This window comes from Aquarana catesbeiana, linkage group LG10 (genome assembly GCF_042186555.1).
Source record: "Aquarana catesbeiana isolate 2022-GZ linkage group LG10, ASM4218655v1, whole genome shotgun sequence".
In the NCBI taxonomy this organism is placed as follows: domain Eukaryota; kingdom Metazoa; phylum Chordata; class Amphibia; order Anura; family Ranidae; genus Aquarana; species Aquarana catesbeiana.
Window position 1 is genome coordinate 245257191 of NC_133333.1, and position 17344 is coordinate 245274534.

The 17344-nt window shown below is 44.5% G+C and overlaps 1 protein-coding gene across 1 annotated transcript; it reads left to right on the forward strand.

Annotated features, from left to right (window-relative positions):
* Positions 1 to 10708: 10708 nt before the first annotated feature.
* On the forward strand, positions 10709 to 11689 carry LOC141110175 (olfactory receptor 5B12-like). Its single transcript, XM_073601384.1, has one exon. It carries the CDS (start codon positions 10709 to 10711, stop codon positions 11687 to 11689), a length of 981 nt encoding a protein of 326 aa, XP_073457485.1.
* The last annotated feature ends 5655 nt before the right edge of the window (positions 11690 to 17344 follow it).

Consider the following 17344-nt stretch of genomic DNA (forward strand, 5'->3'; position numbering starts at 1 on the left):
CTAACTTCAGCTTGTTCAATTAAGCTTTGACAAAAAAAATTGGAAGCTGATTGGTTTCTATGCAGAGCTGCACCAGATTTTGCAAGCTCTAGTTTTTTAGAAAATCAACTAAAGTGTCTTCAGGTGTTAGGCCCTCCTGCAGAGTCAATACCCATATATAAGTCAGGTAGGGAGGAGCATCTCTCTTGGGACATGAGAGCCAAACAGCCCACATCTGTGAGAATGTAGCCAGCACACATTGGGCCTGGACAGGGTAGGAACCTGGGTAGAGTGGACCTGTACAGAGAAGGAGCCGGCTTTAGCCAATCTGTTCCTTAATGGGGGTTGGAGCTAGGGCAGATTGCAAGACCTTATAGGCCAGGCTGGAGATCCCTGTGTGAGGCTGCTTCCTCGGAGGGTTCCTGGGAGAGATGTACCCAGCTAGGAGGTGACTACAGGAAACACAGTCCTGTGAGTACCGATGACCCTGGGCAGAGGAGAGACTGTGGGGAGATGGATGTTGAGATGCTGTACATGCTTTCACCTGTGACTACTGCGGATCGTCCACTATATGTGATTGACTGTGTATTAGGGTTGCCAGCTTTTCTTCAAGCCAAACCAGAACACTTCAGCTGTTCATGGCAATTTTTATTTTTATTTTTTTAAGGGGTAACTCTGTGACCTCTGGTGTAAAGGGGAGCTCTGATGTAAGGAGATTTCTGCTCACCAAAGCCCCGCTTACATCAGAGTTTCCAGCATCCCCTCTTAAATCAGGGTTCCCAAAGCTCTCCTTACATCAGAGTCCGTAGAGCACCCCTTACATCTGAGTCCCCCTTACCTTAGTGAACTTACTCGCTCAGAGGCATGAGAGAGAAGGGAGGGAGGAGGGAGACTTCAGTCATATTAGGGAGGAGGCTCGTGCATCAGCACATTTCATTCACAATGTATCTTCTGGCTGCTGGGCTTCAAATTTCTTACCCACACATCCCTTTTCTAAGGCACAACATGAAGTGATTAGGATGTGCCCAGGCACACCCGGCACACCCCTATGTTGGGGAGCCACATTGCGGTCTGAATAATATGTCTGGGTTTCAGGTGATCTGAAACCCAGACACATGATTCAAAACCCGGACTGTCCAGGTGAATCCCAGATAGGTGGCAAACCCACTGTGTATGTCAAGTGACTTTGGAATGTATGTACAAAGTCAAGAGATTCAGGCACAAGGGGTGCATGCAAACAAGAGCTCTGGCAATGGTACAGCACTTGGAGCTGTAATAGTCTTCATAATAAGGGCTGTATGTGAGGCACTGGAGGCTGCTGTCCTCAGAGTTAAGCCAGCTCTGTAAGGAAGACAAGGAGGGAAGCAACACCTAAGTGCAGTATCACAAGGGAAGATTTATTTCCAACAGTTAAAAACACTTACAGGATAAAAATGATAAAATCGCTTATCGCATAAGTAGGGAGTCCGCCATATGTCCTCTTGTTCTGCAGGAGCCACCAGGATCTGGTCCACTTGGATGGATGTGGAGGGAATGGAAGCTCTGTTGTAGTCAGGAAGTCCACGCCAACCAGTGCTGGATATTCCAGCGGACATGATGTCACCAGGAAAGAAGAAGGCCTTCTGAAGGAGCAGAGAGCTCCAAGCGCATAGCCAGTATTGTCCAGCCTCTTCATTCCCTTCCTGGTGACGTCAAGTCCCCCGGAGTGTCCAGCGCTGGTCGGCGTGGACTTCCTTACTACAACAGAGCGTCCATTCCCTCCACATCCATCCAAGTGGACCAGATCCCGACGGCCCCTGCAGGACAAGAGGACATATGGCGGACTCCCTACTTATGCGATAAGCAATTTTTATCATTTTTATCCTGTAAGTGTTTTTAACACTTGGAAATAAAACTTCCCTTGTGATACCGCACTTAGGTGGCGCCACCCTTTCTCCCTCCCTCTTTGGAATGTATGTCCCTGTGATGTGACTGTATTGCCACTCCCTGAACAACACCAGCAAAGTGCAGTGAAATTATTCATTGTGTGGACACCCCTTCTTCAGGATAAAGGTCTATAGTTAGGAATGTCGTGTGGAGGCCTATGGCTAGGAGCAGGGCACAAGATGGGGGAGGGTTTGGCCTAAACAATGTTCTAGCAGGGCTGGAGAGGGGGGTCAGGACTTCTGCTTTGGCCTCAAAACCCACCAACCACAAACCCCCTCTTACAAATACTTCCACACAGAGATCAAGGGTCCGTCAATAAAGCATGCTGGCAGGGGCAAGCTTTTCTACTCAAGCCGTGGCTGCTTTCTAAGGAAAACATACTGTAGGACTTTGAACATCTTCTGATTTGAAGCACATGGCATGTATTTAGCTGATTGAAATGCAACATTTAATTAGGCTTTCAAACACTCTTAATTAATGAATGTACAACGTTGTGTTATAAATATAGTTGATGATCTCTTGGGATGAGACGGTTTCTCCCTCAGGCATCTACGAGGGAATAAAACCACGTACTGGAAGCTGCGTTTATTGTCTTGTAGTAGAGCTGAGACCCCATAGCTGACAATACTGACAACTGCCACTGTCTTCTCAAAGTACAAAATGTATTCATTCCATCTTTAGGTCAATATTACAAACACGTTATATGTGATAACAATGACTCTGCATTTGTTCTACAAGGGAAGTCTTGTGGTACCTGGTTTTATTTCCCTAATATATCCGTTACTTTGCAATCAGTATTCATCTCTAGATCTCACCTCAAATTATTTTAGCCACTTGCTGTCTGGGTAATTTTTTAATTTTTCACACATATGTTAAAATCAGCATCTTTTTTTTTTTTACTAGAAATGACTGTAAACCCTTAAAAAAATATATATATTTCCAGAAATCAGAGACCCTGGAGAATAAAATGGCAGTAGTTGCAATTTTTTATGTCGCACGATATTTGCCCAACTGTTTCTCAGGTGTATTTCAGGATAAAATGCACTAAAATGTATTTAGTGCAAACACAATACTATATCCAGCTTTTGGTAAAATGTGAAAGTGGCGTCAAGTAAATAAATGCCAAAAATTTCATGTCGTAAAATTGCCAGTAGAATTGCAGAAAACAGCGATGGTACCCAAAATAGGCTTGTTAGTTTAGAGTTAACCATGAAATACGACCCTAGAATTTGTGCTTTCACCCCAACATTCGCCACAATACCTCACATGTGCCACACAATTTGGTATTTACATTACACATGCTTGCCCTGCTCTGTGCTTTTTATATGGGCAGTGTACAGGGGTGCTTTTAAATATATATATATTTTTTTTTACAAGAGAGCTTTAAAATATTTTTAATTATTTTTATTTATTTTAAGTAATTCCTCTTTTTTTTTTTACACTTTTTATTTTTTTTAACTTTAATGCTATTGCAAGGGGGCCAATGAGCCCCCATGTGATAGCATGGTCAGGTGACAGGTACTCTTTATGGAGACATTGGAGGTCTAGACCAGGAGGTCTCCAAAATTTCTAAACAAAGGGCCAAGTTTACTGTCCTGCAGACTTTTTTTTTTTTTTAGTCAGAAAGGTTTTTATTTTGCATAAAGAAACAAATACAGGTAGCATACAGATACTCGTATATAACATGTACAAATTTCGGGATTCTCATAAAGCATGTCACAGGAGCAGTTATCAACTACCTTAGATTATTGTAGACTGTTCCAATAATATGTTACCAGGAGCATCACCTGTCTTACCCATGTCTTTTAATTATAATAGGTCTAACATATAATATATTTCGCAGGGAGTATGACTCCATACAAGGTATAGATTTAAGCAAATACCAGCTATAATAATAGTACCCTTATATGTTGAACGCTCTAATGATTTCCAATCATATTAAAGTATAAAAATAGTGAACCTGTTGTTCATTCAACAGCAATATCAGAATCAACTCTTACTGTATTATAATTCCGACAACCTTAACTTGATTAGTTATGTTTAGTTCAATATTATATTCATTTTTAAAGTAAAGAAATAAAATAGAAGGGAAAAACAGAAAAAAAAAGGGATACAAACAAAACAGAGTAAAGCCTTGCCATGCAGTACCTCATCATACATACTGTTTCATATTCCCCAGGGGCTGTCTTTTTTTTTTTTTTTAATTTCACGTTTCCTTGCATGCGCATAATTACTATACAGTAGTCCAGTCTACATCAACCCAAGAGTAACCTATCCCTAACTAGTTGATGCGGGGCCAAACCAGGGACGTCCAACCACGCCTGCCATATGGAGAGGAATTTTTGTGGAGCCTTTCTACGTTGGTAGGTTATTTTTTCTCTTATTAGGATCCTATTCACGCTGTCTATCCATTGCCCCCTGGTGGGAACTCGCGGGGTAATCCACCACTGGGCAATTAATTTCTTTGCTATGTATAGTAAACGAAGGAGCGCTATACGTGTGGGTGGAGGTGCAAACTCTTCGTCTATTCCCCCCAGTACACAGACCACCAGAGTTCTCTCAAGAGGTACCATATATACTTCTGAAATCGTGTCCAGCACTTCCTTCCAATATCTGAATAGCTTGGGGCATTTCCAGATCATGTGGAGTAGATTTCCATGATCCCGTTCACATTTTGGGCACAGGGGTGAATCTCTAATTCCCCACTTATAGAGTTGAAGAGGGGTTCTGTACGCCCTATGTAGAAGGTAAAGATGTGAAAGTTTCTGTGATGCAGAAAGTGACACCAAGGGGGCATTCATAAGGCATATCTCCCAGGTGTCTCCATCTATTGCTCCTATATCTTCCTCCCACCGCTGTCTGGATGGTAGTCTAGAGGGGTCTTGTATTTGTGCTATAAGTGTATTGTAACATTTAGATATCATGCCCTTTTTAACTTCATCCATAAATACATCCTGTATAATCGGATGTTCTGTCGGTTGGATTCTAGCATTTCTATTCTGGGTTTGTAAGGCATGTCGCAATTGGAGGTATTTATAAAAATTATTATGTGGGATTCCAAACTCTGTGTGGATCTGTTGGAATGATTTGAGAGTGTTGCCCTGGTATAACTGTGAGATATATTTGATGCCTGCGTCCTCCCAGCCCTTGAAGTCTTTTAGTTTTTGTATTTCTTTCAGTTGTCTATTTCGCCAGAGAGGCGTGCTGGACAGAAAGCCCGTGATGCCCATTAGTTTTTTGATATAGGCCCAAAGTGAGTTTAATAATTTAACTGTAGGAGCTTCCGGGTCTAAGTGTAAGAATCCCGCCTCCAAAGTTGTCAGTGCTGAATAATTATTGTCTTCCAGCGTTACAAGTTTACGGATCGGGTCTTTCGGGTCCAGCAGGCCCCATCCTCCTAGTTGTTGTAGTTGGGAGGCGAGATAATACATCCTAGGATGAGGGACTGCAAGTCCTCCCTCCTCTTTGCCGTATTGTAACGTTGATAATTTTATCCTCGCTATTTTTTTTCTCCATATGAGCTCTCTGAATTGGGTCTCTAATCTATCGAACCATTTTTTTGGTATCCAAACTGGGGAATTGTTAAAAATATAAAGCAGTTGTGGTGCCCAGACCATTTTAATAAGGTTAATTCTACCAACAACAGACAGGGGCAGTTTACACCAGGCCCTGCTTTTTTCGCGGAATTTGGTTAATAAAGGTGTTAGGTTCTGTTCAACATAAGTGGCTGGGTTAGGGGTCACCTGGATCCCTAGGTAGCGGAACGAGCCTACTTGTTGTATCATCTCTGCACCTAGTGGTAATGGAATGTTCAGGGGGTCAAGCGGCATCAGCACTGACTTGTCCCAGTTAATGGAGAAGCCCGATAGCTCCCCGAAGTCCTTGATGAGGGACATAACCGTTTCTAATGAGTCTTTTGTGTCTCCTAGGTAGAGCAGGGTATCATCTGCGTACATGGACACTACATCTTTGTTCATACCTCTTTGGAATCCCGCTATTCTAGAGTCTCCTCTGATTTTTGCTCCCAGAGGTTCCAGGGCCAAGGCAAACAGCAGGGGCGACAGTGGGCACCCCTGTCTGGTGCCTCTAAACAAAGGAAAGGGTTCTGAAAGTTCCCCATTAATCCGTATTCTGGCCGTGGGCGCAGCATACAAAAGCTGTATCCATCTAATAAAGGTATCTCCCAATCCCATATTTTGTAATGTTTTCCACAGATAAGGCCACTCGACACTGTCGAAAGCCTTAGCTGCGTCCAGCGAAAAAATTGCTCTATTACCTGTGTTGTCCACTGGGAGCTGTAAGTTCAGGAATAGTCTTCTTATATTTTGGGCCGTGGATCTCGTGGGGATAAACCCGGATTGGTCTCTATGCACTATTTTATGAATTACCTTGGCCAATCTGTTTGCTAACATCCGGGCCAGCAACTTGATATCGGATGTGAGCAGTGAGATGGGTCTGTTAAGATCCTGGGGAATTCACATCTTTACCCGGTTTTAATATAACAATGATGATTGCCTCATTCATTGAGCTTGGCAATGAACCCTCCTTAAATGCCTCATTGTATACTTTCAGCAGTGTGGGGAGCATGGAGTCTGCATAGAGTTTGTATATCTCTGCAGGGAGGCCATCTATACCTGGTGCTTTATTGTTTTTAGTTTGAGATAGGGCAATATCCAGTTCTTCTGCAGTTAAAGGGGCATTGAGCATGACCCTATCCTCTAGTGAGAGACTGGGGAGTTCACAGCTATCTAAGAAGTTACGCATCAGTGGGCGTAACTTTAGACGTATAGAGATCAGCATAGAAATCACCAAAGACCTTCAGAATATCAGGAGTAGAGCATTTCAGAGCACCCTGTGCGTCACATATGGCGGGGATGAGAGAGGTCGACTGTTGAGACCGCGCCAGTACTGCAAGCATATGACCAGTCGTCTCCCCCTCCTCAAAATGTGACTGTTGGAGAAAAAAACGTTTGTTCTCCGCCAGCTGCAACGCCAGTTGTCCAGACATTGTCTGTGCACTCAACCATGCTCTCTTGTTGTCTCCTGTGGGATTGTTAATATAATCGTTTTCAGTCTCGGTGGCTCTATTTCTTATCAATATTTCCCAAGCCTTGGTGTCAGTTTTAATCTGTGATATTGTTTTGATAAGTTGTCCTCTCAAGAAGGCTTTCGCTGTATCCCAAACCAGCCCCAGCCCAGCCGTGCCAATGTTATCTCTCAGAAACAGTGTAAGTGCTCTGGCTATAGGATCTGGCTCGGCAAACAACGAGAGCCAAAAGGGATTAAGTTTCCACATTGGCCGTTTGTACCTACTTGGTAATGAAATGGTTACACAAAGTGCCAAGTGATCAGATATGTGCCTGTCTGCATAGTCAGATTCCACTATTAAATGTAGCATCTTGTCATTCCCAAGGCCCAAATCTATTCTGGATAACCCGTCATGTGAAGCTGAGTGGCAGGAGTATTTTTTATCATTTGGGTGTTTGGATCTCCAGACATCTATCAGCCCTGTTTCTTCAAGTAATCTGGCAAAGGGGGTACCACCTTTCATCTGAGATGTGTCAGCAGTAGGTACAGGAAATTTATCTTTGAGAGGATTTAAGAGATTATTGTAGTCCCCCATTGCCAGTAAGGGTACTTCTGGGTATTGGGCCATAAAACCTGTTAGGTGTCGGATAACCTCTGAGTTATACGGTGGGGGTATATAGATGCTAGCAAGAATACATTTGAGGCCTGTAATTGAGCATAAATGAAAGACATATCTGCCAGCCGGGTCAATGCGTTTTCTAATGCAGTTGAACTGAATATCTTTTCTGAACAGTATACTTGCTCCCCTTGAGTAAGTGGAGTGGGTTGCATGAAACTGGTTAGTATACAATCGTGGGCAGAGGCTTGGAGGAGGGTCTGCAGAGAAATGGGTCTCCTGTAGGCAGACTACCCCCGCATTTAGCGACTTGAGATGTCTAAGGACCGCCCCCCTTTTAACTGGATTTCCCAGTCCTCTGACATTCCAAGTCACAATGGACAATTTAGTCATCCCCATTTTGTTTCAGGATCATTGACCAGGCCGGCATAATTCTCGACAAGACTCCCGGGTTATACCGTGACATGTTATCTGGAAGGGAGGATAGGCTCCTTTTCTCCAAATTATGCTTGTTTTCTCCTTTCAGAGAGCATGTAGGTATTTGTAGACATGAAATCATGTTGCAAGGCAGGGAGAAATACATTATTAGGTTAGTACATAGGTACAGAAGACAGTAAATTATTGGGTTAATGCATGTTACTCTGCATGGCAAGAATCTAAAGGTCAACAGTTTACACAGCCACTTGGCTGCAGCGTTAACTTTTCCCACACAACAGGTGTGGGGGGGGGTAAAAGCCTTGAAAACTCCTAGACAACCAGTAGGCTAGTTTCCATAGGGGTTTCACAGCTGCGGTAGGCATGTATTGCTTCATTATTTGCAGGCAAAAATGCGGACAGAAAAGGGAGCAAAAGGATAAAAAATGAGAGAAAAAAAAAGGGAAAAAGAAAATCCTGTGGGGAGGAGGGTGATACAAACAGACAGTTCTCCTCGGCCGCCTGAACATCGGATGTGAGAGTAAAAACTGTCCTCCATAGACAACAATTATTTTGAATCTTAAGGCCTCTTCATGGCCCAGGGATTTATCCCAACAAAAATAGACCTGGTCTTGCCAGGTCATTGCATATCCAGGACTTATCTCTTAAGCAGGGACATCTCTTTGTGGTCTGGCAGCTTTAAGGGCCCTATCCTCACGATCTAGCCACTGGGCCGCCATGTCCGGACGTTCAAAGAAGCGGGTTTCTCCGAGAGCGACTACTCTAAGGCGGGCAGGATATAGCATCGCATATGGCAAGTTAAGATCCCTTAATCTTCGTTTGACATCCATAAACTTTGCTCGCTGCTTCTGGAGCTCAGCTGAAAAGTCCGGAAACAGGGAGATTTTGGAGTTTTCAATGGATAACTTACTGCCCATGGTTCTGGCTTTAGCAAGGATGACATCTCTGTCCTTGTAGTTTAAAAGCTTAAACAGAAAAGCACGCGGGTGATTGCCAGGGGGTAGTGGACGAGATGGCACTCTATGCGCTCTCTCCACCGCAAATAGCGGAGAGAATGCTTCTTTTCCAAATGTAGTGAGGAGCCATTGTTCGATGAAAGCGACAGGGTCTTTACCCTCTATCCTTTCTGGGAATCCTAAGGCGCAGACATTATTGCGGCGCATGCGATTTTCCAAATCATCTAAATGCGCAGCATGCTGATCAGCAAGATGGCAGTTATACTTTAAATCTCTCTGCATGGGTACTAAGTCATCTTCAATAACACTGACCCTACTCTCCACTGCAGCTGTGCGCTCTCTCAGCTTTTGCATGTCCTGTCTCACATAGGATATTTCAGCTTTAACACCCTTCACTTCATCAGTCAGGGTTGAGATGGATCTGTTGCATATAGTCACTGCAGAGAGGATATCTCTGAGAGTGGGTTCAGGGCCATCCAGGGGGATATTTGGTGTCTGAGTGCCTTGATAGGGATGTGATACTGTACTCACTGTGGCCCAGTCAGATGGGGATCCAGCGCCATCCTCCAGTGGCATAGTATTATCCATCTCCAGCTGGTTTGCTTCTTCCTCACTGAGGTCAGATGTGGGTGATGGTATTTCTTTTGATGTTTTATTACCAAACAGGAGCTTCTGGGCTGCTTCCTTATATTTTTCCTTTTGAGATCGCTGTGGCAGAGCGCCATCTTGGGCCTGTACTGCGGGCAGGCCGCCACCATTCTTGTCCCGTTTTGGCATGTTTTTCTGCTGTAAATCGGTCGGGTGGTTGGGTCTGCTGTGGCCCGGATAGCGTGCGGTTCCGATCGGAGGTGTCAGCGGGTTGGATAAGTGATCTGGAGGATGATTACCAGGATTTTCGGCGGAGCTGAGGAGAAGTGTGTCCTGCTACATGCGCTGCCTGGCCACGCCCCCTCCTGCAGACTTTAGGAAGGCCGGAGTGTGGCCAGTGGAAGTGGAAAATGTCTTGACATCTTGCCCCCCCATCAGAAGTCAAGAGTCACTGTCAGAAACCATGAAATCAGACTGAGACAGAAGTACAGTTAAATCACACTTGTTTAATAATAAAAGTAAATAGAACAAACGTAGTCAAAACATAGCCAGAGTTCAGGAACGGATAGTCAGACAAGCCAAACGTCAGGAATGCAGGAGAGAGTCTCTGTGATGTTGACCAAGGCGAAGGCAGAGGTCCTCTGGGCTGGACGGCTTAAGTAGGCAGGACTGACGAGCAGGATATCATCAACAGCTGAGTAACTGTTGAGAGATAGGAGCTGGCAATTAGCCGACAGCTGAGCGGCCAACTCAGAGAAGGAAGGGCTGAGCCCAGCCCTGACAGTCCCCCACCCTCTCTTATATCACATCGCACCCCTCTTACCCTATACTGCTGCTGGGAAGAAGCTGGAGGCAGAGCTGGGTCCTCCTGCCTACTGCTGAGGCAAGGTAGGGGGTGGAGATGGGGGGGTGCAGCAGTTGCAGTAGAGGTGTGAGGGCCATATGAAATGGCCTGGGCAGGCCAGATTCGGCTTGTGGGCCTCGTGTTTCACATATGTGGGTTAAAATATCAATAAGTATGAAAGTATTAAATTAAATTAATTCAATTTGTATTGAAAATTTTCATTATTAAATTAAACGTGACATATTTATTACTTCCGTAGGTTTGTGTTTATGTCTCTGTAGTGTAAAGGGGATATTTAACATATGATGGTCATTGACTGGACATCCAGGACTGAGTATGGTGAACAGTAGTAGAGTTACAGAGTTTGTCCTCCTTGGGTTTCCAGACCTTCTCTCCGTACAGATCGCTCTCTTTTATATATTCCTTGTGTTGTATGCAGTAACCCTAATAGGGAATGTACTCATCATTGCTGCCACGTCATTCAGTACCGAGCTCCACACTCCCATGTACTTTCTTCTCAGTAACCTATCTGTCCTTGAGATATTTTACACCTCGGTCACCATTCCGAAAATGCTTCTTAATTTTCTTTTGAAGACCAATTCCATTTCCTTCATGGGCTGTGCTGTTCAGATGTATTTATTTATCGCTCTGGGCAGCATTGAATGCTCCTTGCTTGCCGTCATGGCCTATGACCGGTATGTAGCCGTCTGTGACCCCCTGCATTATGTGACCGTCATGGATCCTCCTACTTGTGTCGCTTTAGCCTTCAGCTCCTGGATCAGCGGGTTCATCAACTCAACAATCCACACTACCCGTACCTTTCAACAATCCTTCTGTTCCTCCAATGTCGTAAGCCAGTTTTTTTGTGATATCCGACCCTTGTTGAACTTGGCTTGTGATGACACTCTACCGACAGAGCTAATCCTCTATGTTGTTGGTGGAGCCTATGGACTTGGGTCTTTTGTTCTGACTTTGGTATCTTATATTAACATTATTTCCACCATACTGAAAATTAGGTCTAAGGGAGGACAGCACAAAGCCTTTTCCACGTGTGCCTCCCACCTAATTGTTGTATCCTTGTTTTACAGCACTTCCTTGTTTGCGTATTATAGAAGTAGTTCTGAAGAAATAACCGAGCAAGAGAAGCTGACCCCTGTAGTCTACGCCGTAATCACTCCAACGCTGAACCCGCTAATATATACAATGAGGAACAAGGAATTCAAGATTGCACTAAGCAAGATGATTGGGAGAAGGAAACCGGAAATGAAGATTCAAAATAAAAATAGTCAAAATTTTATCATGGCCCAAACAGACTGAAATAGTCACTCTACTACCCTGTTTCCCCGAAAATAAGACCTAGCGTGATCGTCGGTGATGGCTGCAATATAGGCCCTACCCCCCCCCCAAATAAGCCCTACCCTGTTTCCCCGAAAATAAGCCCTACCCTGAAAATAAGACCTACAAGGACTTTAACTAGGGCTTATTTGGGGGGTAGGGCTTATATTGCAGCCATCACCGACAATCACGCTAGGTCTTATTTTCGGGGAAACAGGGTAATATACAAGGGTTGTGCCGAAAAAGCAAACAGAATAGCTTACACTGGTCTATCAAATTTCACACGTTGGAAGACTACTGCCCCGTACACACGGTCAGACATTGATCGGACATTCCGACAACAAAATCCTAGGATTTTTTCCGACGGATGTTGGCTCAAACTTGTCTTGCATACACACGGTCGCACAAAGTTGTCGGAAAATCCGATCGTTCTGAACGCGGTGACGTAAAACACGTACGTCGGGACTATAAACGGGGCAATAGCCAATAGCTTTCGTCTCTTTATTTATTCTGAGCATGCGTGGCACTTTGTCCGTTGGAATTGTCTACGCACGATCGGAATTTAACCACTTGCTTACTGGGCACTTAAACCTCCCTCCTGTCCAGACCAATTTTCAGCTTTCAGCGCTGTCGCACTTTGAATGACAATTGCGCGGTCATACAACACAGTACCCAAATGAAATTTTTATAATTTTTTTCCCACAAATAGAGCTTTCTTTTGATGGTATTTGATCAGCTCTACGGTTTTTATTTTTTGTTAAAAAAATTGAAAAAGACAGAATTAAAAAAAAAAATTATTTTTTTTTTATATTTTGTTATCAATTTTTGCAAACAGTTAATTTTTCTCCTTCGTTGATGTACGCTGATGAGGCGGCACTGATGGGCACCGATAGGTGGCAGTGATGGGCACTGATGGGTGGCGGTTATGGGCACTGATGGGTGGCGGTTATGGGCACTGATGGGTGGCAGTGTTGGGCACTGATTGGGCACTGATTGATGGCAGCACTGCTAGGTGGCACTAATAGGTGGCACTTGTGGGCATTGATAGGTGGCACTTGTGGGCTTTAATAGGTGGCACTTGTGGGCACTGTGGGCACTGGCAGATGGCACTTGGAGGCACAGATGAGGCATCTGTGCCTCCTTCCTCTTCGGGACCGATGTCCCTTTGACATAAGCTGGTGATCGGCTTTTTTTTCCTCCTCACGCTGTCAGCGTGAAGAGAAAACGAAACCGATCACCGAGCTTTTGTTTACATCATGTGATCAGCTGTCATTGGCTGACAGCTGATCACATGGTAAGGGGCCGGGACCGGCCCCTTACTCGGATCTGTGATCATCCGAGTCTCTGTGACTCGGTGATCACAGCGCGCACACCGCGCGCCCTGCAGGGTGCGCGCGGTGCGCGTGCATAGGGGAGGACGTCATATGACGTCCTCCCGGAGATTGAGGTCCGCGCTGTAGCCGTCATTCGGCTATGGCCCGGACCTCAAGTGGTTAAAGGATCGGCTTTTGTTGTCGGAAAATTTTATAGCCTGCTCTCAAACTTTGTGTGTCGGAAATTCCGATGGAGCCCACACACGGTCAGAAGCTCCGGTCGCACATATTCCGTCGGAAAGTCCGACTGTGTATACGGGGCATAACTCTTCTTCTTTTTCATAGCAGGTACTAAATAATGGATTCCAAGCAGAAGCAATGTGCCGTCACTGAGTTCTTGAAGGAGGGGTGCAGTCTGTCCGACGTTGATGGTCTCCCACTGCATGGTTTGTCTTCAATGCTGGTTCCCCTTCCTTAACCACTTGACCTCCAGAAGATTTACCCCCCCCTTCATGACCAGGCCATTTTTTGCGATACGGCACTGCGTTACTTTAACTGGCAATTGCGCAGTCGTGCGACGCTGTACCCAAATAAAATTTCTGTTCTTTTTTTCCCCACAAATAGAGCTTTCTTTTGGTGGCATTTGATCACTTCTGTGTTTTTTTTTTATTTTCTGCACTATAAACAAAAAAAGACCAACAATTTAGATTTAAAAAAAAACAACAAATCAATATTTTTTACTTTCTGCTATAAAATATATCCAATACATTTTTTTTTTTTTTTTTAAAGAATCAAATTTCTTCATCAGTTTAGTCCAATATGTATTCTGCTACATATTTTTGGTAAAAAAAAAAATTAAAATAAGCGTATATTGAATGGTTTGCGTAAAAAGTTACAAACTATGGGACATTTTTATTTATTTATTTTTCACTAGTAATGGTGGTGATTAGCGGGACTGCGCTATTGCGGCAGACATTCTGACACTAACTGACACTTTGTGGGAACCAGTGACACTAATACAGTGATCAATGCTAAAAATATGCACTGTCACTGAACTAATGACACTGGCTGGGAAGAGGTTAACATCAGGGGCGATCAAAGGTTTAAATGTGTGCCTAGCTTGTGTTTCAGTGTACTGTGGGAGGTGCTTTTACTAGGAGAAGAGATGGATCCTAGTCCCTGCTTTGCAGGAACAAGGGATCCATGTTTTCCCTCCTGTCAGAAGAGCACTCTGCCTTGTTTACATAGGCAGATTGCAGTTCTGTCTCTCTGGCTGATGATCGGCGGGTGCCGGTGGACATAGAGTCTGCGGCACCCGCCATTCCTGCGCACAGCTGCTGCCCTGTAGCAGTAAAACTGCTATAGGGCGGTCGCTAAGTGGTTAAACTTCTTCATCCATCTTTGCACATTTCTTGTAAATGGTGTCATCTCGATAATGTCTTGTCAATGGCAGTGGCAGTTAATGATCAAAATTTTTTGGGGGGTGCAAACTAACTGAAAAATACTGTACCCCCCCCCCATCAATTGCAGCCTCACTGTGCCCATCAAATGCAGCCACTTGTGCTCAGTATATGCAGCCACTTGTGCCCATCATATGCAACCACTACTTGTGCCCATCATATGCAGCAATTTGTGCCCGGCGAATGCAGCCACTACTTGTGCCCATCATATGCAACCACTACTTGTGCCCATCATATGCAGCAATTTGTGCCCGGCAAATGCAGCCACTACTTGTGCCCAATCATATGCAGCCATTTGTGCCCAGCAAATGCAGTCACTTGTTCCCATCAAATGCAGCCAGGCACGTCCCCCAGCTCGGCTGTCACTTCACTAACCCCCCCCCCCCACAGGGCTGGGCCGGCAGCACTTATCGCTCATGTGGCGGGGCTCTCCTCCCCGGCGGGAAGTGGCGGCTGTGGCTCCTGTGTCCGCTCGTCTCCTCAGGCTTCCTCAGCCGCGTCTCCTCTTCCGCCAAAGTGTTAGGCACCCAATAGGATCGCCTAATGCTTTGGCTAATCGGGACACAGGTCTCACTGACCTGCCTGCTGATTGGCAGGGAGGAACGTTAGTGTGAAAATAGCAAAAATTAATTCGCTATGCCACACAACAGGGTGGGATCGGGACGCAATGTTGATTCTGCTTGGAATCTATTATTTAAGTAGCTGAAAATGGCCGGGGTAAAATCAAAAGCACTGAAAAGGGATGGAAAATGGTAAAAAGAAAACAGGATTTTTTTTTAAATCCTCCACTTTTAGTCTTGCAGTTTCTAGAATATGAAATAAATGACAAATCCAGCAGAGACGGGGAGCTCGTTGTAATGGGTTGAACAGGTGTACAGACCTGGGAACTCAGCACAGAGATCTCACCAATCAAGTCCTCAAGGGATAGAAGAATTCTCCAGGATCCACCAACAACTGAAATATCAGTCTTAAAGCAAACATGTGGTGGCTGCCATTGCTGATTATCTTAGAATACAAAATTTACCTGGCTGTCATATGGACCCCCTGGCTGCCGGTTCCTACTTAATCTTGTTCCACCAGAGACACCTCTTAATAATGGTTTGGATAGTCGCAGCCATTCCCTTTTAATATGTTAATGATAGATGGATATCCCTTACAGTGACGTGACCGGGTAGAACAAGGTTTCTCAACCAGGATTCCATGTAACCCTAGGGTTTCTCCAGAGATTGTTAGAGGTTCCTTGAGCAACGATCAATTTGTGTCTCTCAGATAAGTTCCCACTGACACCATTGATATTTTTAGCTACCTATAAGAGTGTAATTCTTCTCAATGACCACAAGTGCACAAAGCATTCTTCCCATCCACTATCACACTAATGTATCATGCGTTGTAGATATAGTCTTTTTTAGTAGGGGGTCTCTGAGACTGGGAAGTTATTTGGGTTCCTCCGTGTTGAAAAAGGTTGAGAAAGGCCAGGGTAGAGTGTCCCCTTTCCCACTTCACCTCTACAAGCAATGTGGACACCAAGGTATCTGGGCCTCTGAAGGTTCCCTAGCCTCATTGTCCGAGTTTTCATTGGCGTGCATAAACCAGAAGAATTAAAGATGGGCTTGGAACCCCTGCCAAGTGTTCATTGCTGTCTGTGCCCCTGTTAAGGAGGTCCACCCTTTCGTTTAGTCCTGTTTACCATTATCACAGATAGTGAAAATAAATACCAAATTTTGGGTTGTCACCAGAACAGTAATAGAGGGGAACTCTTCCAATGGGGGCACTATTTCTTGTGACAACCAGGGAATCCCTCACTTTGAAGGGATCTCCTCTCACTTCCTATTTTACTTTATAATTGTAGCAAAGTGTCATTTCTTCAGTGTTGTCACATGAAAAGATAGAATAAAATATTTACAAAAATGTGAGGGGTGTACTCACTTTTGTGAGATACTGTATACCTAATAAATGAGAACCTTCGCACTCCTGAAGGGGGAGGAATCATCCTGAAAAAAGGGTCCAGTTTGACTTTCAGTCCTTGGGGGGCTGGACTGTGGCCAGTGGGGGGGTAGAAAATACCCCGGCATCAGTGAGAGTAAATAATGTTTCAAGCTGGGTGGCCACTGGAAGTAAACAAAAAAAAATTATATAGAGCCTACAGTCAAGTAGGAGAAGGAGGAGGACTAGTGCCCCATCCTTGGTGTTAGTGGGAAAAATAGTGCCCCGTCCTTGGTGTCAGTGGGAAGGAAAAAAAAAAAAAAAAATAGTGCAGTTTGGAGACCACCTTCCTAGCTGATCAGACAATATTTCTGTCCGGGTACTTCATTGCCCAGGGTATAAGTCAGACTGCCCATCACATGATTCCCCTCCACTGCAGAGATATCGGCAGCCGCCCCCCTTAAGTTTTGTTTTTACTTCTTTTGGACCAAGAACGTACGGCCAGTTGTTAGAAGTAAATCAGGCTGAAGGTCAAATATTTGGATCTATTATCAGACTTGCTTAAGTGGTTGTAAACCCTTCCATATACCCAGTGAAGCAACTGACCTCAGGTAAAACAAATCCCCCTACATAAGTTGCACCTGTTTATCTGCAGTCTTCTTTTCTTCATTCAAAGTCCAGAATTTATAAAGCTTGCCTGAAATTTCAAAGAAAAAAAAAAAAAAAAAAGAAGGGGGGAGAGAGCTGTTGTAGGAGAGCTCAGCTGATTTGAGAGAGGAGGAACCATGCACACACACAAACCCGAGGTTGTCAATCAGCTGGAGATCCCTCCCCTGTCACCATTTATCTCTTGGTGTCAGGAAACTTGTCAGTGATTCCTACTGATAAACAGAGGAAGGAGGCAGCAGAAAGAAATGGCACTTACTGCTCTTAATTGAGAC